Genomic DNA, 27,918 nt, shown 5'->3' on the forward strand with positions numbered 1-27,918 from the left:
ATTTCACTCATCATCCCTATAGGGGTTTACTATAGTTTAACTCAGCGAATGAAATATCGTTTTAGAATTATCTTATTAGATTATCGATCCAAGGGGGATTACCCACCCCTTGGATTTTAACTTCCAAGTGTCCCTTATTACTCCCCGATGATTTATAGGGACGATGCCACAGACGTCATTGGTGTAGCTTTATTAGGCATCAAGTGCAGTAGTTCAACATGACAGCATTACCCCTAAGCGTGACCCAGAGGCACCGTATATACCGAACGCTACCATGTTTTGGTTTCCATCTTCCTTTATTTAGTTTTCTAACTACGAGTTATGAAAACATCATACTTGAAAACAAATACTAATTGAACGCGCAAAATTTAATTAATTGAAGTAACTACTTGAAATATAACTTGCATAACAATGACCATCATGAAACTTGCATATTAATAATTACATGTGTACTTGTATGAAAACGTCAATAAATGTAATTCATCTATAAGTAATTTGCATGTTATAAGAATAGTGCAACTTGCATGAAAGCGTCAATAAATGTAATTAATCTATAAGTAATTTGCATGTTATAAAAATAGTGTAACTTGCGTGCATGATTAAGCAATCCAAAAATAGCGATTAAATTTAGGCATTTGATTCAAATCATATTAATGCGAATTATTTGCTTAATGCCAACTAAGTGCCCCAATGGATCTTAATAGATTGAATGATTCTAATTATAACATTTACAAGTATAAATTTATTATAGAAAAGTTAATCGTGAATTTATTCCTCAATAATCCCCAATATTTATACATTTTTCTAAGTTAATTTAATAACTTAAAGTTTATACTAAGGAAAAAGAAAATTAACGATTTCAAATTTGCAATTTATACATTTATTTCTAAATTGTATTTTATACATTTATATAAAAAAAAACTAAATAAATATAACAACAAAAAAAACATGGGCGAATTGTTTATGTTTAATAATAAATAGGGGGAGGGGGGGGGAGTGGGGACCACACGTCCCATCACCCCTTCGGTCCTGCATGCGCAGGCCCGCAGGGTTGAGGGGACATCGTGGGCCCCTCCACTCCCTTAAGGCCACTGTCGTGACAGTGACCGCAGGGGTATTGGGGGGTACCATTGCCCCCTCCGGCGGTTACAATAACCGCTGCCCCTGTACGCCTTCGTGAATCATTCGAATAATTTTCGAAGTCCGTGTCTTTGCTTGCAACATTAAAATATTTTAACTTTTGAAATAAATTTAATATATATGGTTTTTCATTCCCAATTACTTATTGATATATATAAACAAAAGAGAATTTATTTATGAAAATAAGAGTATAGATAATCAAACAATTGTTTTAGGATGATTTTACAGTAAACAGGAGGTTAATATTTCCATTATTCACAGGGGGATAGAGAGTTTATTTCCAGTACTCACAGGAAGATTGTTTATCTCCAATATTCACAGAGAGGTCTTATTCAACTCACAGGGAGATTTATTTAATCTAATAATCACAGAGGGATCTTATTCAACTAAAATTCTTAGAGAGATTTTGATTCAACTATTATTCACAGAGAGATCTTATTCAACTCACAGTGAGATTAAAGAATGAGATTCAGATTTCCATTCGAAGAACCAGAGAAATGAATTAGAGGGAAGAGGTAAATATTAAGATTCAAATCACACAGGGCATAATTTTATTCTTAGAAAAAGAGATTTAAAAAAAAATTAAAGGAATATGATTTCTCTTTTTTTTTTGTTGCTAAAATCTTTGAAAAAAAAACAAAAAGCAAGATCATGTGCATATTTTCTTAAGGGGAAATAAAATAAATAAATAAGTATCTTTTGTATGCACTATATGAAAGAATTATCATTATTATTTATCCCCAAATAAAAGATTTAAAATCTAATAAAAGAATTTCTTTATATAAAGGAAGATCTATAACTATTTTTTTTTTGATAATACGAATTCCTCATAAGTGAATGTGAAATAACAAGGAGAGAACCTAGTTTATTGAGCTTGATGTTGAATCCACTGGTTATGCTTTTGATCCTTCCTTGCAACTTGAGAGAAATCCTTCAAACAACAACTTAAATTTCTTCAACGAAAAAAAGAGACTACCAAAGAAGATCTACATCTAAAACTTGGGAAATTTTCTTCAAAACATAATCAACTCCCTTCTTTGAAACTTGCATACAATTTTATAAGAAAAATCCCTCCATTCCACTATCTAGAAAATTTAATTAAAAAGGAGATTCCTTCCCAATTTTGGACTTCATGCAAATTGATTAAACTTAGTGGGGGAGTTACATGCAAGGTGGTGGAGAATCCTCTAGAAGCTTCTTATTCTTCCTACAACATGTGCCATAATTGGAAGTGGAAAATAAATAAATAAAAATAATATATATTTCCCATGTGTGTGTGTGTGTGTGTGTGTGTGTGTGTGTGTGTGTATTATTATTATTTTTATAACATTTATTCAATCATTTTAAATAGCTTAACCAAAAACATAATTAGAATTGCATCAAATCAAAAGTGATAAAGGAGGGTTGTGACATCCTCCCCCCCTTAATTTGTGCATTGTCCCAATATACTTATTGAATGTATCCAAAAGAGTCTATAGATCATGATTAAAACAAAAATGTAAACAACTGCTGCATATCCTTAGTATCCTCCCACGTGGCATTCTTTTCATCATACTGGTTCCATTGTACTTTGCATTGATCAACCTCTTTGTTATGCAACTGGCACTGGCGCCTCTCCAAGATTTTGAATGGCTCTATCATTATTCCTCCCATTTCCTGGACTTGTAAAGCATCCCAATTCAAAATGTGTTTCTCATCAGGTACATACTTTTTAAGAAGAGATACATGGAAGACATCATGGATTCGGCTCAACTAGGGAGGTAAGGCCAACCGGTATGCAACTGGATTAATCCTTCCCAATATTTCAAAGGATCCAACATAACAAGGTGCAAGCTTAGTCTTTTTCCCAAATCTTATGGAACTCTTGTGTGGCCTAACCCTTAGGAAGACTTTCTCTCCCACCTCAAACTCCCTTGGTGTCCTGTTTTTGTCTGCATAACTTTTCTACCTATCTGAGGCTTCCTTCAATCTTTGCCTAATTTCCTTAGTTTTCCTCTCCATCTCTTTCAACATATCTGGTCCAACAATTACTCTATCTTCAAGACCATCCCAACTCAAAGGTGTTCGACATGGTCTACCATACAATGCTTCGAAAGGTGCCATTCCTGAAGATGTTTGATATGTATTATTGTAAGAAAATTCTACCAGAGGTAGGTACTCTTCCCATTTCTTCTGTTGGTCCATGCAGTACATGCGAAGTAGGTCTTCCATAATCTGATTTGTCCTTTTTGTCTGACCATCAGTTTCAAGATGGTATGCAATGCTAAAATTTAGTTGAGTTCCCAGAGCTGATTGAAGAGTTGTCCAAAACCTTGAAGTGAATCTAGCATATCTATCTGATATGATTTTCTCTGGTATTCCATGCAACCTAAATATTTCTTTAACAAAGCGCCTAGCCAAGGTAGGTGCATCATCCGTTAGGTTCCCTAGTATAAAGTGTGCCACCTTAGTGAGTTTGTCAATTACCACCATTATTGCATCATGCCTAGAAGGTGACATGGGTAACCCTTGCACAAAATCCATGCTAATAACTTGCCACTTGTGTTGAGGTACATCATGCAATTGTAACAATCCCGCTGGATGTCTATGTTCTGCCTTTACTCTTTGACACTCCAAACATTTAGCCACATACTTGACTATGTCATTCTTCATCCCTTGCCAAAAGTATAACTTCTTTAGATCTGCATAAAGTTTGTTAACTCCCGGGTGCCCTGAATAAGGGGCATTGTGAGCCTCCGACAAGACTACTTCCCTTAAGTTCCCTGAATTAGGAATATAGATTCTATTATTGAATCTGAGCAATCCATCTTCGTCTAGTGTATACCCTTCAATCTTAGGATCGGTTGGATTGTGTTCTAATGTCAATTTGACTTTCTCATACCATGGGTCATGTTCCTGCTCATCCATTACTTGCCTTTTGAAAGAAGTTTTGAAAGTTGCTATACTCATCAAGTGTCTCCTCCTACTTAAGGCATCTGCCACCCTATTTTCCTTCCCCTTAATATATTCAATTTCAAAATCATATTCACTTAGAAACTCTAACCACCTTCTTTGTCTGGCATTTAAGTGGGGTTGGGTAAAGATCTACTTTATTCCTTGGTTATCCGACTTTAACTCAAAGGGCTTCCCTAGTAAGAAGTGTCTCCATTTTTGTAGGGCATGCACAATCGTTGCCAACTCTAAGTCGTGGGGTGCATAATTAACTTCATGAGTCTTTAGCTTTGTGGATTCGTAAGCTACTACCCCTTCATCTTGGACAAGTACTCCTCCTAAACCTTCAATAGAAGCATCAGTTACGACTGTGAAGTGTCCATTCGGATTTGGTACTTTTAGAATGGGTGCTGAAGTTAGTTTTCCCTTCAAGATTTGGAATGCCTTATCACTTTGTTCTGTCCACACAAACCTTTTACCCTTCCTTTGTAATGAGGTGATGGGGTTTTCTATCTTAGAGAATCCTTCCACAAACCTCCTATAGTAACCTGCTAGCCCCATAAAGCTTCTTACCTTTGAAACATTTTTAGGGATCAGTCATTCTACTATTGCCTTTATCTTATCTGGATCAACTGCTATTCCTTCCTTTTATATTATATGCCCAAGGTTGTGAATCTTTTCCTCGAAGAAGGCACATTTTGACAATTTCCCATATAACTTATGTTCTCTCAACCTTTGCAAAACAATTTGTAGGTGTACTAAATGTTCCTGCTCATTCCTTGAGTAAATCAATATGTTATCCAGAAATACCAAAACAAATTTATCCAAGTAGTCATGGAGTACACTATTCATTAGGTTCATAAATGCAGTTGGGGCGTTGGTTACACCAAAAGGAACTACTGTGAATTCATAATGCCCATATCTAGTCCTGAAAGTTGTTTTCAGAATGTCTTCCTCCTTAATTCTAAGCTGATGGTACCCTGACTGGAGGTCTATCTTTGAGAAAACTGCCGCTCCTTTCATTTGGTCAAAAAGATCCTCTATGCGAGGTAAGGGATACCTGTTATTTATTGTGACCTTGTTCAACATCCTATAGTCGATGCATAGTCTTAAGGTTCCATCCTTCTTCTTAACAAATAAGACTGGCGCTCCCCATGGTGATACACTTGGCCTTATTAATCCCTTAGCTAAGAGTTCCTCCAATTGCATTCTGAGCTCTTGTAATTTAGTTGTGTTCATTCGGTAAGGTGCCCTTGATACTGGTTCAGGTCCTGGTAGTACTTCGATAGAAAAGTCAAACTTCTTTTTAGGGGGTAAGCCAGGTAATTCTTCTGGAAAAACATCCTTGAATTCTTTTAAGAAAGGGGTATTTTCAAAGGTCGGAGTATTTTCCTCCTTCCCTTCATCAATTTCAACCATATAGATTAGGCCTCCTCTTCTCCTTTCCTTCTTTAATTGCATGGCTGAGATGGTTTCTATATTAATGGGTTTAAACTTTCCTTGGATTTTGACCTTTTTCCCCCCATCATCCAAACATTCAACAACTTTGTTAAAGCAAACTACATTAGCTTGATGGTCTGTTAACCAACTCATTCCAATAATTACATCATATAATCCTAGGGGTGCCACATAGAGATCTACCCTTGTTTCAAACTCAGGAAATTGTACCCTTGCCCTCGGCAAACACTTAGTTACTTCCCTAGTTGCCTTATCCCCATATTGAACCGTCCATGATGACTCCATTTGATTAAATTTTAATGCATATTTGCTTACTAATTCAGGTGAGATGAAACATTCAGATGACCCAGTGTCAATTAGAATTGAAATTGTTTGTTCAAATAGTGTACCTGTAGTTTCCACGAGAACATTTTGGTATCTTCCTCTTCGGTTCCTAACTGCTGCATGAATCCTTTGTTGGGGCCCTTGTTGGGGTTGATTGGCCCTAACCTGTCCTTGCATCCTAGGGCACTCTCTAGAAAAATGGTTTCCCCCACACATGGAGCATCCACCTAGAGGACCCCTCCTACGCTGATTCCTAGGGGGATCATTCCTTGTTTCATTGGCCCTGGGTGGATAAGTTATCATGTTTTGCTGGTCATTCCTGTTATAGTTGCCTCTATTATTATTGCCCTTGTTATTATTATTATTTCCATTCCTCTGATATTGATTAGGAGGTGGCCTTCTTTCGGAAGAATTATTCCTTTGACCTTTGTTGAAATTAGTGTCCCCATTGAATTCTTGCTTCCTTTTAAATGAGTGGTTCCCATTATAGTTCCGCCCTGCTAGTGTTTGAATCTTCCTCTCTTGCCTAAGGGACTTTTCAAGTACTTCGTTCATGTTTTTGGGTCCATGCATGTCAACCTCTGCCCCTATGTTGGTATTTAGCCCCAAAATGAACTTCCTTGCTTGGCCTTCTTCATCTTTCTGGTACATAGGTACATATTTAAGCAACTTGGCGAACTTATCCCAATATTGTTGGACTGATAGGGGTCCTTGACGTAGATTATGGAATTCTGTCACCTTCTCATCAAAGAACAATTGAGGGAGCCACCTTTCTCAGAAGTGGTGAACAAATTGATTCCATGTGACCATTTCCCTGCTATACCTATTTTGTTCCTTGGGCGAAAATTCCTCAATCCCCTATTTTTCTTGCAAAATCAAGTCAAGTTTTGGTTTTTATGGCTTGGATGAGAGAGGAGTAGTGTTTTCTTCCTTTGAGAGGTGAATTCAACTTTAAATGATGATGGAATAGGCCTAAAATGAGAAATTCGCTCCTGACCCTTCCAAAGGGTCCTGAGCGAAAATCTCTATAAGAGATATTTCTTGCCTTGTTTGGTCAAATTGAGGTGTCTAAGACATGAGGAAAGGAAGAAGGAGCATGTTGAAACCCTTGGGCATGTTTAGAAGTCATGAAAATGAAGGATTTTGGCCAGGAAAGGAAATTTCGCTCCTAACCCTTCTAAAGGGTCCAGAGCGAAATTCCTTATAAACCTATTTTTTAGCCTTTCTTGGACATGAAACTTTATTCCTAGCATGATGAAAGATGAAATCACACCTTCCAAAGAAGTTTCAAGTTTAAAAAGTGAGGATTTTGGTCAAGATTGAGAAATTCGCTCCTGACCCTTCCAAAGGATCCAAAGCAAATTTTCTCAAAATCACTCTTTGCTATCAAGTTTTGCTAAGTCAAGTGTGGGATAAGATGAAATATAGAAGGAATTTCCCCTTGAAATGACTTGAAGTGCTAAGGGATCATTAAAAAGTGAAGGAATTGAGCTAAATAGTGAATTTCGCTCCTGACCCTTCCAAAGGGTCCAAAGTGAAATTCCTAAAAACACCTATTTTTCTTGCAAGGTCAGGACAACTTTTTGGTTTTTATGGCTTGAATGGGTGTGAGGAGGTGTGTTTTTGCCTTTTGAAGATGATTGAGGTTGAAAAGATGAAGGAATTGAGCCTAAGAGAGATTTTCGCTCTTGACCCTTCCAAAGGGTCCAGAGTGAAAATCCTAAAAACTATCCTTTCTTTCAAATTTTGGGCAAAACTAAGCTTAGACAAGGGTGTGAGAAGGTATTTGGATTTCCTTAGAGTGGAATTGGGTTGCTAAAAATGCAAGTTTTGAAGACAAATGAAAATTTCACTCCTAACCGTTCCAAAGGGTCCAGAGCGAAATTTCTAGATCCTCCTTCTTCCTTACAATTTTAGACAAGATTTTGGTTTTCATGACTTGGAGAGGAGTGAGGCAAGATGTTTTATGCCTTAGAAGTGATTTGAAGATGAAAGGATTGGAAAATTGCCCTAAAACCTAATTTTCGCTCCTGACCCTTCCAAAGGGTCCAGAGCGAAAATCCTAAAACCAACATGTTCCTTTCAAGTTTGTGCTAAGACAAGACTAGACCAAGGTAGAAAAAGCCCTTGAGATCACCTTTGAGTAGGTGTTTGTTTCAAAAAATGATGATTCTAGGTCAGAGATGGATTTTCACTCCTGACCCTTCCAAAGGGTCCAGGGCGAAAATCTCAAAATCCCCTATTTTGCCTTGCAAGAACAAACCAAACTTGGGTGGAGTGAATGAAGAAGACTATTGCCTAACCTTGTGAGGTGGAATGAAGAAAGAATGATGGAGGAGTAAGCCTAAGCAAGGAAAATCGCTCCTGACCCTTCCAAAGGGTCCAGGGCGAAAAACATCAAAGACACCTTTTCCTCCAAAATTCAAGTAAAACTAGGCCTGGACTACAGTAAAAGAAGCCATTTGGAATGCCTTGAAGAAATTTAGACCTTCAAAAAATGAGAATTTAGAGCTCAGGAGAGAATTTCGCTCCTGACCCTTCCAAAGGGTCCAGATCGAAATTCCCAAAAGAACAATATTTCCTTCAAAAATTGATAAGCCAACTCAGTGATTGAGATGAATGGACCCTGGAGATTTCCTTGGAGGAGGTTAATGATCAAACTAAGGTAAATTTTGACCTAAAAAGTAAAAATCGCTCCTGACCCTTCCAAAGGGTCCAGGGCGAAAATCACATTTTCATCTAAATTACTCATGTGAAATGCTAAAATTTGGAATGCAAGACTTTGTCAGGTCAAAACAAGCATGAGCTCGCCTTCCGAGAGATTTTGGAGTCAAGAAAATGAGATATTCAGGTCCTAATTTGAAAAATCGCTCCCCACCCTTCCAAAGGGTCCAGGGCGAAATCATCAAAAAGCCTATCATTCAACCTTGTTTGATCAAGTCAAGGACAAATTGCAAGATTGTGAAGACAAGGACATTAAATTTGCAAATATTGGTTGTGAAAATTTCAATTCATGAACAAGCCTGGATGTAAAGTTCAAACAAGCCTTGAAGTGGTTTAGACCTTCATCATCTTGGATATTTCAATGCCTAAGGAGGAAAGAAGCTTCATTGAGCCTTGATCAAACCTCAATATTCCTCAATTTTCACTAAATTTGTCAAAATTAAGACATTTGGGAAGTTAGATCAAATTCACATGAATTAAGGCATTTGTAATTGAATCAATTAATTTTAAGCCTTAAAACAAATGAAAAAGAGCACCTTTCAAGCCTTAAAATTAATTTTAAAATTTAATAAATAAAGGTGAGCGCTCAAATTCATTTATTTGCTTTTATAAGCAAGTCGGCCCCCTGTTAAAAGGGATTTTATCTTATTTTATTGCTAAAAACCTAGGTCAGCCTCATGGTTAATTAGGGTGAGTGCCCTATATAAGAGAGGAGTGTTGTAGGATTTTCAAATCATTCATTCATTATTCTTCTCATGCGAATTTCAAGAGCAGATTGGAGGAGTGAATTATACCAGATTGGAGGCGAATTTCTTGCTAAATTGGAGGCTAATTTCCAGAATTTGCTAAGTGGTTGGAGGCTAGTGGAAGGCAAAGTTCTTTTGAAGGTTAATTGAGGCATAATTCATCCAAAGGGAGACCAAAATCCAATCCTTATCTAGCAAAATCTGATCTTCTTTCTTCATTTTTCCAAGGTTGATAGTTAAGCATTCAAAGAAAAGGTATGAAGAATCAATTTTTTTGAAGTTCTTATTCAAGACTTATTTTGATTTCATAGCAATCTTTAAAGTCTAAGTCTTGAAAAATCTAATTTCCATTCATAATTAATTTGAGAATTTATAATTCTTGATTTATCATGTCATTTTCAAATTAATGTTTTGAATTATTCCCGTGAAAGGTCTTAGATCCTATGTTTTAAGATATTATACTCAAAGACTAATTTTAAGTTTTTGTGTAGGCATCAAATGACGACCCCCAAAGCCGGAGGATCAACTACCTAACAGACTCTCATCAAACAAGATCAAACCAGGACAAGGACGATCTCCTCCAGTCCAACATCATTAAGGACGACCTTCTCCATCTATCTTCCAGTCTAGCATTTGAAGGAAAGCATCACCAAATTGAGCATCAACCAAGTGTTAGACAAGGTGGCATCACAGTCACCACTCCTCCAATCGGGTTGGTCCACCTCAACATGTTCAGATTCAATGTACCTGACTCATTAAAGATGGCACAAACTTTGATGTACCTACCCTGACTATCCATTGGTCGAATATTCCAGAGAAGACATGTGTCCAAATAATGCAATTATTTCATTGGTCAGAATTAAGTTTGTTGTAACAAACCCTAATTAGGGTTTCATTGTAAAATCTTGGCCATTGATCTCGAATTGATCCAAGCCGTTCATTGTATTTGAGGATGCTATATATGCCTTCACTCATTTCATTTTCAGTGGGTTAGAAAAAGGGTTTAGAAGTTTAGAAAGTTAGAAAGTTGGAGAGAAGTTAGTCATTGTTTGTAGCAAGATTGAGTAGTGAAGAAAGAATTTTGAACAATTGTTGTCCATTTGGCTATGAGATCAATAAAATATTGAAGTTATGGTGTTTTATTGCAATACTTGTGGCTATCTTCATGATTGTTTATTTTCTTGAATCACTGTCAATTGAAATAGCATTTGAGTTCTAAGTTTGAAGGACGAATTGTTGTGCTTGATCTTTGATAAGATTCACATTCCAAACCACTAGCTTCTTATTGATTGTGAGGACGCCTTGTGTGGTCAACTGGAAATATTAAGATTGATTAAGAATTCAATCATTATTGGAAGTATTGATATGTATCTCTATGATAGTATCTATATCCTTGATGATTTGAAAGCTATTGAATCCCCTTAGAAGATCGCATCAATTCCAGTAGAGTTGTAATTTCTTGCCGATACTGAAATTGGCAGAATCTTATCAAGCCTAGCCTTCATTGAGTCATTCTTAGGATCAGTTTAAGTCTCTATTCCCCGAAACCCTTATCTTTTGACATTTTTTTTGAAAATATGTTAGTGTTAGGAAAATCCTGTTCCTTCATTTGGAAAGAGAGTAACACGGACAAACTTTCTCTGAAAGTACGTAACGCCCCTTGAAGAAACAACATACACAATGACCATTGGTGCTTATCCACAAGTAGAGATCCTACAAAGCAGAACCTTGAAGTCATCCTGATTGATCCTTTTGCGACATCTTTAGCATTCAGAGACTTTATTCAAGAGAGGATAAGATACCTCTGGGTATTTTATTCTGTGTTTGGTCGTGTACAAAATACACATCAACATTGTGCTGGGAAGACAACTCTAGACTTGAGAGATAAGTAGATAAAAAAATATTATATTTTTTTATATAGCATTTACATATCTATGATTAGTAATGAGACTAGGAAATAGGTTGAATGATGCTAAAATGTGACTAAGAGTGAAAATCCAAAATGAATGTAAAGAAAGACTTTTTTTATATTATATTTTGCCCCCATTTTACTACGTTAATAGAATTAAGTGAAACAACATGCTAAACTACATTGAGTAGATTTTAAAAATACATAAACAATGTTGTAAAAAAGGATATTTGATAGACCATACTCTTTCTCTTCTCTTCACTTTTACCTAATTTCAAGAATACACTCCAATATTGCAATTAACCTAACAAAGAAAAGAAGCAATTATTATTTGCTAAAAGATCTTATGTGAACGGAAATAAATTGTTGAAAGGAAATCTCACACACAAATTTAATGCTCGTTTCTTACCTTTTCAAATTTGTTTCCTTCTATCATATCTTTTGAGAATAGCATTACAGGTTTTGGGTGCAAATTTTTTCAAATTCTGATTTTGAAATAATATTCGAAATTAATTGCTTAATAATGATTGAAGACGACAATCAAAGACAACCAAATTTGAATATTTGTTAATCATATTTTCATTAATTTATTTTCAATATTTTAATAAAAACTAAAACTAATTTAAAAAATAATCAATAACCATAGATAAAGATGATGGTATATTCCTGATCATGTTAAAACCCTACTTTATAGTGACGTAATTGACAAGAAAACAATAGTGAGAACATTTCAGAGATGTTTCAATGTGCATAAGAAAACTATAAAAAACCATTTAAAAAAAACAGAGAATTGAAGAAGGGATGTTTAGATGAGTTTGACAGATGAGTTGTGACTATCTTTTTTGGCAGATTTGTTCACTCCACCAAATTATGCCTTTTAAAAAAGACAAGTGCAGTGGCCTGCAGCATCTTTTCCTTGAAGAGAATATGTTTTCTTTGGTAGGTATAATAATACAGCTTTGCAACTAAATAATTCAGTCATCTTTTGTCTTCCTTTCTTTGCATGTTTGACGTCTTTGCTTCGTTGGGAAGCATGCCAGACAAAGTAATTTCTGTCATGTTTAATTCTCATCTCGTCAGTGATGTTTATCACCTTTTTTTAATGTGAATTGTAATAGCTCAAGGGGCTTTATGGGTTAGATGACTTTTTGCTATTTGATAGGGTCTAACTCCTTCCCTCACAACCACTATACCACAGTCCTAACTCCTTCCCTCACAACCACTATGCTCTCAGTTTGCCATGCATTCTTGTGTAAGTCTAATGCTACAATTCATATGATCGCCCAATTGTTGCAAGAAAATGATACCTCTAAAAGAATCATTCTTATTACGACATTGAATCCGTACCAAAATGGACAATAAAGGCAAGGGTCACTATAAAGGGTCAATTTTGTCATTTTAACAACTCAAAAGGAGATGGAAAAGTTTTTCAGTTTTGACTTGATTGATTTTGATGGTGGTGAAATAAGAGTAACATGTTTTAATGTTGTTGCAAGATAATTTTATGATCACAGACACTGAGAATGTGAACGTTACCATTTCAAAAGGGAGACCGAAACCCGCATCAAAGAATTTCAACCATTTAAAGATTGATTGGAAAAAAATATTTAATTATTTAAAGAATGATTGAGAGAAAAATCAAGTTTATTTAATTAATTCCATTTCAATTCCATTTCAAAAATGACTTACATTTCGAATGATTTAAATTACTTTATAACATTTATATAGTGTAAATACACTTCATGTAACCTTGCATCATTTTTTTGTTATAATAAGGAGAAAGTTGGCATATGCTGTTTTATTCTATTTCCTATTTAACTCTATACATTTAATTTATATGATTATTTTTTTTATAAATTTATCTAATTAACTCACCTTAACATATATTTGCTTTAATTTAAAATAATATATATGATTTGGATTAGTTGTGGAAGCTAAAAATAATTTTCATATATAAGTGAGAAAGATGTCACGTAATGTAGACACATGGGTGTCCACTTGGTTGTCAAAGTATAACTACTATCTTCCATTCAATGTCATCCTTCGCATAGAGGAATTGAGTGTCTGCAGTACGAGTTGAGAGAAAAATGGTCAATAGAATTAACAAAAATGGACCAAGGACTAGTCAAAGAAAATTTGATAATTATGTTAAATATACTTTAACTTCCTCTATGGATTCAAGGTGAAAATGAACTTAGATTTAAAATTTTATAATCTACAAATTGAGATTACAATTTTTTGTGACTGGTCAATTGCTCTATACCATGAGCTTCAAGACTGTTACCTTGCTAGATGTATCTAGAAGGTTGCTATTAGGCCAAAAATGACTATCAATATGCACAACCTATTTGATGAGCTTAACTTATGAAGTTCATGAGATTCCTTTAGGGACAATCACAAATTAGTTATCACACAAGTCCACTTGAATGGTTGCTTGCTAATTTTAAGTTTAATTGTTCAATCAGGTTCACAATGCATCAGGCTATGCCATCATTTAGGTTGGTGCATGCACACCATGAGATACCTAGATACTACTAGTGCATAAATGGTTAACTAAGTAAAAATATTCTTCAAATTTTATTTCATAAATTTTTTAAAACTATTTACACATTGTATCTATGACTAAATTCAATTTTAATAATATATTATAGATTTTGTTTGAGAGTTATTACTACTGCATGAACTATTATCTAAGTGATATTTTTTTCTTTTTGAAATATCATTTGCTAAATGATTCTAATTTTTTGATTTCTATAATATTTTGTAAATGTTGTTGTCATAAATCTAAAGAGTATGATTTAATTGAGTGCACTGTTTTATGCATTGTGTATTTTTTCTTACAATCATTAAACAAAAATAATCAAACCAAAATTTAGTTGACAACATCATCTATCATTGAATTTATTTGTACCCCATACTTTATTTGTGGATGGTTAAAATTTTTGACCTCAAAATTGCTTTAAAACTAAATTTATATAATTTATTAAATTATTCATGTGTACAATAACTATTTAGGGATTCTACGCACATTAGTGTTGTGTGTTACATTGTTCACTTATGTCAAATTCTTTTAAGTGTTAAGTGACAACCATTTCAACTAGTTAATATCTAGATGGGGAAAAAGGCAAATGAATAAATATTGTATGTGGATGTAAAGCACAAACTTTCAACATCATTTTAGTTAAGAGTACTCATTGTAAAAATGTGACCTTATGGAAGTAGATAGCTCCTTCCATTCTGATATGCAATTTACTTAATTTTTTTAGTTTTAATATATTTATATGATTTTTTTAAAGATACATAGGATTTTATCATATTATTTTATAAAATATATGTATATTATTTTTTAAAAATAAAAATAATTATCTTTTTGATCGATAACCAGGATAGATTTATATTGCTTAAAAAGGAAAGATTACATGCTTAAAGTTGATCAACAACATACCACAACATGGGGTCTCACCCCTACAAAACCAATAGAACCTGAGATAAACAACGAACCTACATGGCCTACCACCACAAAAACAAACCATACAAAAAAACTTCCCCACCCAAAACCCGACAACCCCCATGGGGCCAACCTATTGAAACCAACCAAGGGCCTCTTCCCTTGAGAAATTAGGAATGCCCTGACTGGGACCTGCCACATGTATCTCTCGCCCACCACTTGGCATGGTACCCGACCTGCCATCTTGAAGCGAATTGCGCTCCACCACCTTCGCTTGCTTCCGAGGGACTTGATGACGGACCAGAGGCCGCCCATCTTCATCCAAAGGAGCCTCCGACTTAATTGGGGTCTATTTGTGATGCAATTTTGCTCTTTCCGTCGATCCTAGCTCCCGCACAAACTTCACAACTTCCCTCCACCCCTTTCTTGCATCTTCCATCTAAGCATCCACTATTCGGGACGCCGACCAAACCACTAACGACTGAACATCTCTCATTTTCACACTAATCCGCTGCCACGGTCCTTGCACCACTCTCATACCTTTGCCAATCTCTGCACGAGCCACCATCTCCTCCAGCCCTCCTAACCATTTAGGTCTCAGCACAAAGGATGTCACCTGCATCACCTCCTTTGTCGAACCACCCACCGTCAGGGCCAATGCCACAAACAAGGACGAGATGTCCAGATTTGTACGCGGTCGGCAGTTGGAAACCATAAATTCTTCCCCGACCATCAAGCGCACAATCCTCCAAAACACTTCCCCATCAACCCTAAAAACATTCAACAGTCGATTACACGAAATTGAACCACGGAATGCAGGCATTTGTCTGTCTATAGACAGGGAGAAATTGGCTTCCATCCTTTCCCACTCCCTCGTCTGAAACCTGCACTCACAAGCAAAACCAAAACCAACCACTGCGGAGTGCCAGAAAACCAAGAGACTAGGCCCTAAAATAGCCAACACCACATCAAGAAATAATTACTCCACACGTAACACCTCAAACCATGCATCATCATCTGATCAGCCTGCCAATTACTACCATCATCATTCCTATGCCTCTGTTGCAACTTGCAACTAGATCGAAGGTCACAGGCCACGTGACACATCTCTTCCCTCAAGTCCAGTGTCAAGAACAAATCAAACCAAACTCAAAAACACACCTCGGGCTCGCTTTTCACTTCTAAAGCACAATCAACCAAACTCAAGAGAACACACATTCCGTAGGTCCTCAAATAAATTGAAGTTGCTATCCAAAGAACCATTAGCTCCAACATTCGAGAGTTTGTCTGCCTCAATGTTTGCTTCCCTGAGAACATGCGAAACCTTAAAATCATCAAACCCGCACAAAAGGAGATTCATCCTTCTGATGTGTTTGTCAAGATGCCAAGCCTCCATCCGACCCTTAACAATCCCATTCATCACAATCTGGGAATCCCCCTCAAGATGGAGTTTCTTCACGTCCAATTTCTTTGCCAAAAGAATGGCTTCTAAAGCCGCTTGACACTCGGCTTCATTGTTCGTACCATCCACCAACCTCTTAGCTCCAAAAGCTAGAATACTTCCATACTCATCGCGAGCTATGACCCCTACCTTGGAGATCCCGGGATTCCCCCTAAAAGCCCCATCAAAGTTGACCTTGATCCAACCCTTATCTGGCAGAACCCATTCCTAACTTTTGTCACCCTTCCCATGGGGATTAACCCTCAAAAGCCCATTAACAGGCCTAGAAATAAATTTTTAAATACAAATTATTTACAGATAAAATATCAAATAGTAAATAATAAATTTAAAAATAATTAATCATATTTTTAAAATTATGATGTCTATTAGTCAAGTTTTGATTTGTTATGTAGAAGTTCTACTTTTTGTTTTTATATTAATAAATCAAATTAAAAAGATCCAAACTTTATATTACAAAATAATTCAAAAACAAGGAAACATGTACCATGAATAATAGAACAAACCAAACCACTCAATAAACCAAAAAAAACAAAACTAAAATACAACTGCAACAAAAAAATAAAATATAAAATACAACTACAACCAACTTCAAACATTTGTTAATCATATCTTCATTAATAGATTCTTAATACTTTAATAAAAATTAAAACTAATTTAAAAATATATTCTTAATACTTTAATAAAAATTAAAATTAATTTAAAAAGATAATCAACAACCATAGATAAAGATGGTGGTATATTCTTGATCATGTTTGAAACCTACTTATAGTGACGTAATTGACAAGAAAAGAATACCGATACCATTTCAGAGATGTTTCAGTGCAACAAAAGAAAACCATTAAAAAAAGCTGAGATATGAAGAAGGGATATTTAGATGAGTTTGACAGATGAGTTAGGACTATCTTTTTTTGGCAGAGTTGTTCACGTGGAGCCTCTACCAAACTATGCCTTTAAAAAGGACAAAGGCAGTGGCCTGCAACGTTTTTTCCTGTAAGAAGAATATGTTTTCTTTGGTGGGTATGATACAACTTTGCAAGTAAATAATTCAGTCATGTTTTGCCTTTCTTTTCAGACGTCCTTTCTTTGGATGCTTCCTTGGGAAGCATTCCAGACAAAGTAATTTCAGTCATGTAATTTATTGTGTTAATCTTCTCTGTATTTCAATATAAAAATAAATCAACAAGGCCAAAATTTTATTAGGTTTTGTTTTTTTGGTGAGATAAGGTATTAGGTATTATCACTTTTGGTGGCACTGCCATACTGGAAAGCTTAAGTACTTCAAAGCTCAAGGAGAAACTTTCCTATGCTTATATATATTTTTGAATTCTACCATAAAAATAACTGGCCCATCCTTTTATTCATGAAAACATTTTCACTTTAACAGTGACTTTAACTTTCTTCATCTCTCCATTAAATGGATTCAATGTTGTCATTTGACTCATAACCCTGCATCTAACCATTTATGAGTGTGACTTTCATAAGTACTGCTGTATTATCCTTGCCTTTCATCAAATAGGTATTGTCTTCACATCTTTCATAGAAGAGGCACTAATACATTGGTGTTCAATTCCGACGAATTCGGACATTTTAGTAAAAAACAATCAAATTTGATCACAATATACCTTGTCCGTTGGAAACCGTCGTCAGAATTTAAGATCAAATGTATTAGTGAGGTTACTTATAGCCGTTGACTTTTCCCTCATAGCCTTGTTTCCAACCTACATTTATCTCATGATGAATGCCATCTTCTTACCAAAGACATAATGCTGCCTTTATGGTATCTCCTGGCTTTGGCATTCTTCTTAGATTGTCATGCATTCTTCTTACCAAGAAAATTGAAGGGCAATGGGATACAAAAGTGAAATCCATGGTATGGCTTTGAGTGTTAGTTTTGGGAGGAAGATGAAGCAGCTATTCAATACATGCTCATTTCTCCTGTACCACAACTCCAAAGCTATAAACGTCGCTGCTACTGATCAGCTGACTCCATAGAAATGTATTTGATCATCAGGGAGCTGACCGCAGTCAGTGTGGATGGCTTAAATATAACACATTAATTTGATTTCTAGGTTTAAAAATGTTAAACACTTAGAGTTGATTGACATTCTCTAGACTTAATATGTTGCTTAATGTATAAATTGGCTCAACCAGTGACGTATATAGCTTTGGTGTTGTGTTAATGGAGATCATTTTTTTAAGCAGCGTCTAATTCCATGGCTACAAGAAAGGATTGAGGGCAATGCACTGCAGGAAGGAAATGGAATTTTAGGTTTCCATAGGCAGCAATAATTCAGTGTTCCTTTGATTATAAGCTATGATTTAAACCATTGTTGATATAAATTTTACTTTATTTCTCACAAATGCTTAATCATTTTGTGCAGGAACCATTTGGGTGGTTGAAGGATGGTAAGGAATACATGGGCAGAGGTGTGGGAGCTAACGATCCAGAACCAAATTTGTTTCCTTGTGTCATATCTTTTTTGTGGGTCTTACATAGGTAAAGACATTTATTTGTTTCCTTCTGTCATATCTTTTTTGTGGGTCTTACATAGGTAAAGACATTTATGTATGTAGATTTAATGTTATTATTAAATGTACATGTTCTTTTTTTTATTTATTTATTTATGTTGCAGCCTGCAGCTGCTGGCTGTGACTACATCTGCAGGAAGGCATGGCTCCATAGATTTTAAGTATGCACTCATTTATTATTGTTTTCTTTTTTTCAAAGATTGAACAAATTTTAAAGTGCTAGCAAAGCATCTGACACAGTCATATAGCTTTGCATATCATCTACTTTTGTGAGAGGTCCATATACATTTATAATTTGAAGATTACTTTGTCTTCTACATTTAATCTAATTTCCTTGTGGGAATAGAAATTGTATCTGTGAAATATAATTTTTTCTGTTCAATGAAATTGTCTAGTGGTTTCTGTATATTCCAAATGGTTGAGACAGTTCAGGTGTGGTATTACATGGTTCTGTGAAATATAATTTAGGATACTAGATATGTTACGTGTAGATATCTTGTTATAGGATATTATACATATAAATGATATTCAGTAAACTTTTACATTGCTGAGTGATTGACACTTTCTGTAGAAATATCATACATAGAAATGACATTCAATACTCTGTTTAAATATAGAATCCTGATTTATGCCACTCAAAAGCACTAGTTCTGGGAGACTGTTCTAATAGCTTTTTTATAATCACATTCATGGCTTCTAATTAGAATACTATTATATTTGACATTTTTGAGACCCTACCAAACAGGGTTTTAATTTAAGGTGTATATACCCACCAAAAGGCTAAAGCAGCCAGGGCGGTACCAAAAACTCATCAAAGATCACATATTTAGCCATTGATAACATCACTACAACAACTTGAACATTTAAACAATCAAAAATTCTTTGAGGTGTGGAAAAAATAAGTTTCCTCCTTTATTCTTATATTTGCAAATTGCAACTTCCATTTGTGGAAAAAAGATTTGATCCCTCCACCTCCCACTTAGTATCCAAGCCAGAAAATTGACAGTTTCTTAAAGAGAAACCTTCTACCTCTAAAACTAAAATTATATAGGGGAAAGGACCCAGTAGTTGAGCATGTATGAATTGTTGTGAGGGTTGTTGATACCTTTTGTTCAAAAACTTGAACAAATAAAACCTATTGTTTGAAACAAAAAATATCAATTTTTGTTAGGAAATGTACCAACAGTTGTTAGGAAATGTATCAATAGTTGTTAAGAAATGTACTAATATTATAAAAAGTAACCAATCAGGTGATGCCATATCAGCTGCACAACTATTGGGGTCTCTTTTGCATGCCTATTGGTTTCACTTTTTTTGGGAGTTGTTTTGGACACCTCGGCAAAAAGCATGTTGATGTGGCATCATATTTGATGATGTGGCCCTGAAACCTTAGTTATAAGCAGGGGACTTGCCAAGTAAGCTGCTGTAAAAAAATCGGAGTGATTTGAAATTTCCAAGTAAGATTTTGAGAAGCGCGAAGTTAGGGTGCACAACTACTGTGTCCTTTCCCCTAGCAAAGATTTTATGTATCCATCTAAATAAGAAGAATAAGAATAGTAGCTTCTTTACACTTTAGTCATATGAAAAATGCTATTACAATCGATCATCTATAAAAATAATTATTTTACAAAAAGATCATTATAATTATAAAAAACAAAATATATCTAAATAAAATCTATTGAAAATAATCCCAACTACCCCACCTAATCTACCATGTCTTATATCCTCTATATGCACAACATATTTGCAAACTTGCAGCATATTTTCTTTAGATTTAAATTGATTTTCATTGATGACTCCTATCCTTTTGTCACATCAGCAAGTTCATACATTTTGTGGGTAGTTCAAAATACAATATTTTATTATGCTCTCTTTTTCCTCCGTAGATGTATGATTTTCTATGTATTGTTTGGGTCACTATTTTGTATGCACTCTTTCAAAAGAGTTCATCTTTGTAGAGCTATGAGAAGGATGCAAGTTATAGAGTTGTATGAAATATGAATATGTATTTGTAAGTTAAAATGTGTCAAGTTTTACTATAATGATGTCTGATGTTTGAGCTGCAACTCAGTCAAGCAATGTAATGTTTCATTTAATACAAATCTTTGTCTATCCTCCCTTCTTCATCTAGTATCAGAGTAGTAAGATTTAGGGAGACCTGAGGTAGAAGAAGAGTTTTAAGAAGTTGGAGTAAGCTAAAATTGAAGGTAGATATGGTATGTTGCCATAGCCATGGCCAGATTAAAGGAGATACTGCAATGTGTAAACTGTTGTCCAAGAAAAGAAAGGAAGGAGACATCGTAGCTCTTGTTTGAAGAAAGGAGTGCATGAAGCCTTGTTGATAGATGATGTATGATGTTGAGTGGTGTGGGTCTTAGTTATTGAGTCCATGAAAGCATGTAAGAGGTGTGGCACATAGAAATTTTTAGCTGATTACAATAAAAGAAGTGGAGTAGAACCTATTTTGTTTAGGGAAAATATTGCAATATATGGAGGCCATCAATAAAGTTTGTAGCTATTTTGAAGCTTGGAGATCTCTGAAATTGTCAACATTGTTGTTTGCCTTTTGACCACTTTAGAGATTTTCATTACCTGTTTGGAAGGATGGAGTCATAGCTAAGAGAAAACCCTGATCGCAGACGGAAGTCAAGTTCATTGTCTATGTTGAAGTCACTGTGAAGACATCAAACAAAGAAAAGTTGAAGAAAGCTTCCAGAGGCTACTGTAGAAGAGAAGTAATGACACAACAAAAACAAGGAGAGAAAGCTATACAATGGTTGCATCCACTTGTTTGGAGGTTTGAAGGAACCACCAAAGAGGAAGAAAGAATAGCCTATGTATTGGAAAATCTAATGTTGCTTGTTGAAAAAATAGAAGTTCCGGGAGTTGCTAATTAGAAAAAAAAATTAGTTTGTAAGAAGAACACTACTAGAAGGAGAATTGGAATGTGCTATGTTTTGAGGAGGTCTAAAAGTTGGAAATAGGCTGCATCCAGGAGAAAAGAGTGCAAAGTTTACATATCATCACCCAAGTGATCTAAAGCACAACCAACACAATAAAGGTTGGAGTCGCTACCAAGTGAAAGAGAGGATCAAATCATGGTTTATGTGAAGAAACTGCCACAAAAGTAGCCATTGAAAGAAGCTATTCAAGACACCAAGGACCGAAGAAGATGATTTATTGGTGAAAAGAATGTTTTCTAGTCAAAGGTAAGATACAAATGAAGTATGTTTTTTTTTTTTGTTTGAGAAAGAAGACCTTAATTTCAAAGGATTTTGAGTAGAGGATAATATGGTATGTTTTGCATTGTTTCTATTGTTAGTCTTGAAGTTTGTTCTTTGTGAGGTTGTGGAATGTTTGAGGAGGATGCATGGGTAAATGTCTAAGTTCAAAAGATGAAAAATTATGTAAAAGATCATTTTTAAAGTCTATAGTTCAGAAAATGAGAGTAGGATAGAAGTTGTCAAGAGTTGTGAAAATACAAGTGAAGTTGTCAATAAATAAAGAGGTAATATTGTTGAATGTTGCAACATTTTGAATTTGTGTAAGTAATGCATGGGTCAAAAAATAGGATCCCTGAGCACCCACAATGTGACTCTATTTGAGGTGTTAAAAAAATACCAGTGTTTTACACCTAAATCCACAATGGACTTGTAATAAAAAACGACCAAAGTTCATGGGTGAGAGCATCCCGACAAAATCATGAGATTTTTAAGCTCAATCTCTAGAATTGGAAGATAAAAGATGTTGAAGCATTGCAAAAGAAGCGAAGAAAGAAATGAAATTGGTAGTTGTGATTAATGGGGAGTGTTGGAGATAATCCCATCTATGCCCTATCTAATCTATCATGTCTTATATCCTTTGTATGCACAATATATCTACAAACTTAATACAAACAAAGATTGAAGTAGATTTTCTGTGGATTTGAATTGATTTTCATTTACTCTTCCTGTCCATCCTTTTGTCACATTAGCAAGTTCACACATTTTCTGAGTAGTTCAAAATATAATATTTTATTATGTTCTCTCTCTCTCTCTCTCCTCCATAGATGTTTAATTTTCAATATATATTGTTTGGGTCACTATTTTGTATGCACTCTTTCAAAAGTGTCTAGCTCTGCAAACTTGTGAGAAGGATGTAAGTTATGGAGCTATATATGAAGTATAAATTTGTATCTGTCAGTTTGAATGTGTTACTTTTTATTGTAATGGTGTCTGATGTATGATCCACAACTCATTCAATCAATGTAATGTTTCATTTAATATAAATCTTTGTCTATCTTTTTCTTTTTCTTTTTTCTGCTCCCTTTGTTTCCTTTGTAATCAACATAGGGAATAACATCATTCACTTCTTATTTCACATTACTAGAATATTACACACACTTGTAGCAAAGCCATATCAATATTCATGATGACTAGGGTTACAATTATAATTAAAATTAAAAAGATGGGTCCCTTGAATGTTATAATATCATCATTGAGCCATGAACAACTACAATATCATTGATCTCAAACTATCACTAATTGAACTCTAAATCACTATATCATGTCAACTCATCTATCAAATACTTTGACTACAATACTACAACATCAATTAATATCCAATACATGACAATTGTTAAATAAAATAAACATGCAAATGAACCATGTTTGATAGAATTATCAATTAAGGAAATGTACCTTTGACAATATAACTTACAAAGTTTTGCTATTTTTTTTTCTAGATTATTCTTTGAGATGGAAACAAAATAAAACTCTCCTACTGATAGTGATTCTAATATTTTGTTAATATTTCTTTGATACATTAATTATTCTCTTCCTCTTTTGTAAGGCTTAACCCATTCAAAATTCAACTTCGTTTATTCTGAAGGTTAAGGATTATGTATATCATCACACCAACGTGTGTTTATGGTGGTGTGACAATATTCTCATGTACCTAATAATGAATATCTTCTTAATCCTATTTCTTTCTTAACTAGGTTCCAAGTTCTTGACAATATTTTCTAAAAGCATGAGCAATGTATCATGTATTTCTCAATAAATTTAAATAATTATTTTGACATTCTTTCAAAATTACTAAATAAGTATGATAGAAAATCAAACTACCAAAAAACCATTAAGACGTAACATGATAATTAATTCTATCTAGGATTTTTTTGAAGTTTTAATTTTGTACTCTATAATTTTATTGACTCTATTTCAAATGAATCAAAATTTCTTAGATTCTAATAAACTATTTATGATTTTTTCAAAACTTGATTGTATCTTTCTTCATCTCATAACAATCCTTTGACAACATTTAACATGATTTATAAATCAAGATTTTTTTTTCCATTTCTATTATTTTCTTCATAATAAGAATATTTATTATATAAGTCTATTGGTTATCATCCCTCATTTTTTTCTCATAATTGTACCTAGTATCAATGTTATGACACAAAAAGAAAATACACATCTTAGTGTTTCTAAAAAGGGTATTCATATTGATCAAATATAATTGATTAGATAAATATTAATATATATATTTTTTAAAGATTTATTGCCTAGTTTAATATTGATATTGAAATATTTGAATTGATATAAATCACATTTTTTTCCATTTTAAGGGAGTAGTTTTATAGAACATCAAACACTTATAAAGTTGACACATCACATATATAACTTCATCCTAAATGGTTGTTTCATATTCTCTACCTAACATAAATATTATTCTTTAATTCACCCAACATGTTATACATGGTTGGTTGAGGGTGAGATTTTATTTATTTATTTAAAATCATAATTAAATATTGTGAAATCTAAGTTCTAAAATCCACTTTCCGTTTTGAAGTGAAGCTATTATTTCTTCTACAAAAGTGGAAGAGATTCATTCATTTAATTTTATAATATAGGTAATATTATATAGGATAATAAAGTTTAGTTTTAAATTTAATGTTGGAATATACATAGGTCAATTTATTTTCTAATATGATATTATTATTTTAAATATCACTTTCTTATGAATGTTATATCATTATTTTAGGTCTTGTTTATAAATTTATTTGATGTATTATATTTTTACCTTTTCATTTGAACTTCTGTTTGGTCTTAAATATGCAACTATAAGTCTCTCTTAATATTCAAATATTGGCAAAATCCATTTCTTCTTGAATATAAAACTACAAGTCTAAACATTCTTTGCAAATTATATGATATTCACTTTTATGTGTATTGAATCACTTAAATTGTATTTTTATATCAATGATCACAATTATTTAAAGGTTAGTCTTGATCTATAATTGATATGAGTATTCCAATTTATGATTCATGAACACATTATCAAATATGCTGCTACACAAATGTGAATTATTAACCAATCTATATAATTGTAATGCATTCAAGAGCATGAAATATATTGGTTCATTAATATATAACTATATGAGATGTTAGAAAAAAAATTCAACAAGAAAATAACATAAATAAATAATATGATATCATCCATTAAACTAAAACAACTGATCTACCCTGTAGAAAGCCAATTTGAATTTTTTTTATAAAAATAATCTACTTTTAATCAATAGTACAAATAAGTTTCCCTTCATTTGAAAGGAATACTAGATGCATTATATATCTCAAATCAATCCTCACTCCAAGTAATCCTATTGTATTTACAATATAAAAAATTAATAAAATGTTAAAGAATCTCCATTTTAGAACAACAAAGGAAATCTAAACAAAAGAAATCTTCTTACCTGAACATAAAAAATTAGTATACACTTATCATATAACATCTTTAGAAAACATGACAATAGAATGTAACATTTGATTTTCAAATTCTTTTAAGATGTGATGGAATGTAATTTAGACTATAAATGAGCCCTATTGCTTCACCAATGAGATAACACAATTCATCTAGTGGATTTATTTATTCCTAAGGAAGAGTAGATATTAAAAACTCTCCCATGCAAATTGCATGTATATAATATAAATTGACTTGTATTAATGAAAATATTTGACTCTTTTTATGCATCATACATGAGATGAATTAGATAGTTTTTGAAATTGTCTATTATGTTCTATATAATATTTTTTATCGCGATGAAAACTATCACATTTATTATGTTTTGCAATAGTTGAAGGTAGTAATGTTCACCTACAAATTTGGAGTGATGTGACTCTATATGAAAGTGAGAGATTTAAATATGTAAAACTATTCCACTTTGAATATTTCTCATTATTATTTTCTAAAAAATGTGCATTTACATTTTGTTAATTATTCAATTGTAACTAGATCATTATTCGATAGTATATATAAAAAGAGACAAAACATTAAATAAAATAAAATAAAAGATTCAAAATACAATGAAAGAATACAATATCTCCTATACTTTCATGTTAGAAAATAAAAGGATGTGCACCATTAAATCACTTTGATACACATATGTATGTCAATGTGCTCCTGATTTTTAGATGGAATGATTAAGGAATGCAATTGTTGTCAAAATAACTGCATAATGTATACCATTTGTGCTCTTATTAAAAATGGCCTCAAATAGGTCTTATTTATAGATTTTGATAGTTTTAGATCAAGGGTGCTAATTAAATCTCAAGATCAATTTAGTTAAACATTCATATGATGTTTGAAGGAAGGAGAGGGTGCCAAATGAAACTTTATGTTATTTAGATCACACACCTAGGAGTGCATTTTTCTCACACGTGTGACAATATTTATGGGGAAGTATCCTCTCACACATATGTGAGGATACATGGGGAAGGTAAACTATGACAAGTATCCTCTCACACGTGTGAGAGAACACATGGGTGAGTGTATATTTTCTAGGATAAAATGGAGGGTTAGAATTTCATATTGGATTTTATGAGAAATTGGACTTAGTTGTGATCAATAATTTATTTAATTGATAACATTTTGACTTTATGTGAATGATCAATTAAGTTGATTAATTGATATTAGGCAAGTTAATATAATATATAATTTAATAAATTTCATCATTTTTTTTTTTGATGAAGTGCATAATGAACTTAAATAAATAAATAAATTGGTAACCTTAGAAGGAAGATTGATTAAATGATTAAAATGTCTTAATTTATCCTTGATTAATATTTAAAAAATTAGATTAGATTAATTAAATTATTTAATTAATGTTTTGATTAAGTAAATTGCGATATATGGCTGTAATACTTCTACATATCAGTCTTTAAGGGCGAGCAACACACAAAGATATCACAAGCAGTGAGACTCGACAAAAAACCAAGAAACTAGATGCTAGCAAGAATCATAGCACTCATTGGTGTAAGACAAGGGACACAACTAAGTCATCTCCAACAACACTTGTGCATTTTCAATAGGACCTTGAAACCTATTACCAAAGACACCTTGAATTGGAAAGAAGATAGTCAAAGAGCGGGTTAACACCCAAAAAACCAAAGTCACCTTGAGCTATAGATAGCACAACTAAGGAAAGGGAAAATAGAACACTAGGCTTTGAAAAGAACTCTTGAATCTTCTATTATGAGAACACTTTTATCTAAGGAAAAATCAGCCACATAAAGGACTAGATTAGACATAACCGATAGGCTTTGAAAGGCACCCCAAAACCTTTTACCAAAAGAATCTTCATGAACAAAGATGTTCACCAAAAAGGGAAATATACAACAAAAAGCCTATAAACAACAAAGGAGAAAGCAAATTTATAGTTGAGACTAGAAGAGAATGGAAGTAGAAGCTTAGAAAGAAAATTAAATAGAAATATACCAATAGGTGCCCAACAAAACCAACTACTAAAAATACCCCTATAGGATCAGTAGTAGTAGAGACCCAAGTTACATAATTTACCGCACTAGTTAGGGCCAAAACAACCCTCCAAGGAAAAGGAAAAGTTCCTTGATGAACCTCACAATAGGAACCATGCCTATATATTCAACAACTAGTAAAAGGAAAAGATTTGACTACAACAACAACTAGGGAAAAGATGAAGAGGAGGCATAAACCTACATCTCTAGAGGGATCCATTGATACCCAGATCGGTCTCCACCTCAGTAGGAGATGAATGTAGATGGATAGGTAGAATAACCATCTCCACCTCATAAGAAACTTGAAAAAAGAAACTAGGTTAAGAGAAGAAGAAACCCCAGATAGAGAAAACAACACTATTCAACCAAGGTCATCAAGCTCACAAGGGTCTCCACCTCTATAGGAAAAGTAATAATGAACTTGAAGAAGCATATTGACAGAGCCAAACCAAAACCAC

The 27,918-nt window shown here is 33.7% G+C and overlaps 1 protein-coding gene and 1 long non-coding RNA gene across 2 annotated transcripts; one reads left to right on the forward strand and one right to left on the reverse strand.

Moving 5' to 3' along the window:
* Positions 1 to 15,872: 15,872 nt before the first annotated feature.
* Positions 15,873 to 16,372, reverse strand: LOC131876634 (uncharacterized). The gene is made up of 2 exons (XM_059222077.1): positions 16,344 to 16,372; positions 15,873 to 16,293 (listed from the first exon to the last, which is right to left on the reverse strand). Exons 1-2 carry the CDS (start codon positions 16,370 to 16,372, stop codon positions 15,873 to 15,875), a joined length of 450 nt encoding a protein of 149 aa, XP_059078060.1.
* A 583-nt stretch (positions 16,373 to 16,955) lies between these two features.
* LOC131054603 (uncharacterized) lies at positions 16,956 to 18,971 on the forward strand. The gene is made up of 3 exons (XR_009108008.2): positions 16,956 to 17,155; positions 18,524 to 18,569; positions 18,776 to 18,971. It is a non-coding gene; the product is annotated as an uncharacterized LOC131054603 (long non-coding RNA).
* Positions 18,972 to 27,918: the final 8,947 nt, after the last annotated feature.

The sequence above is a fragment of the Cryptomeria japonica genome, chromosome 6 (genome assembly GCF_030272615.1).
Source record: "Cryptomeria japonica chromosome 6, Sugi_1.0, whole genome shotgun sequence".
Lineage (NCBI taxonomy): Eukaryota > Viridiplantae > Streptophyta > Pinopsida > Cupressales > Cupressaceae > Cryptomeria > Cryptomeria japonica.

Bases quoted from the DNA above. Each gene is read 5' to 3' on its own strand.
- LOC131876634 (XM_059222077.1), bottom strand. From the start codon at position 16,372: ATGGGAAGGGTGACAAAAGTTAGGAATGG. The intron at 16,294-16,343 runs GTTCTGCCAGAT...TGGGGCTTTTAG, and splicing joins GTGACAAAAGTTAGGAATGG to GGGGAATCCCGGGATCTCCA.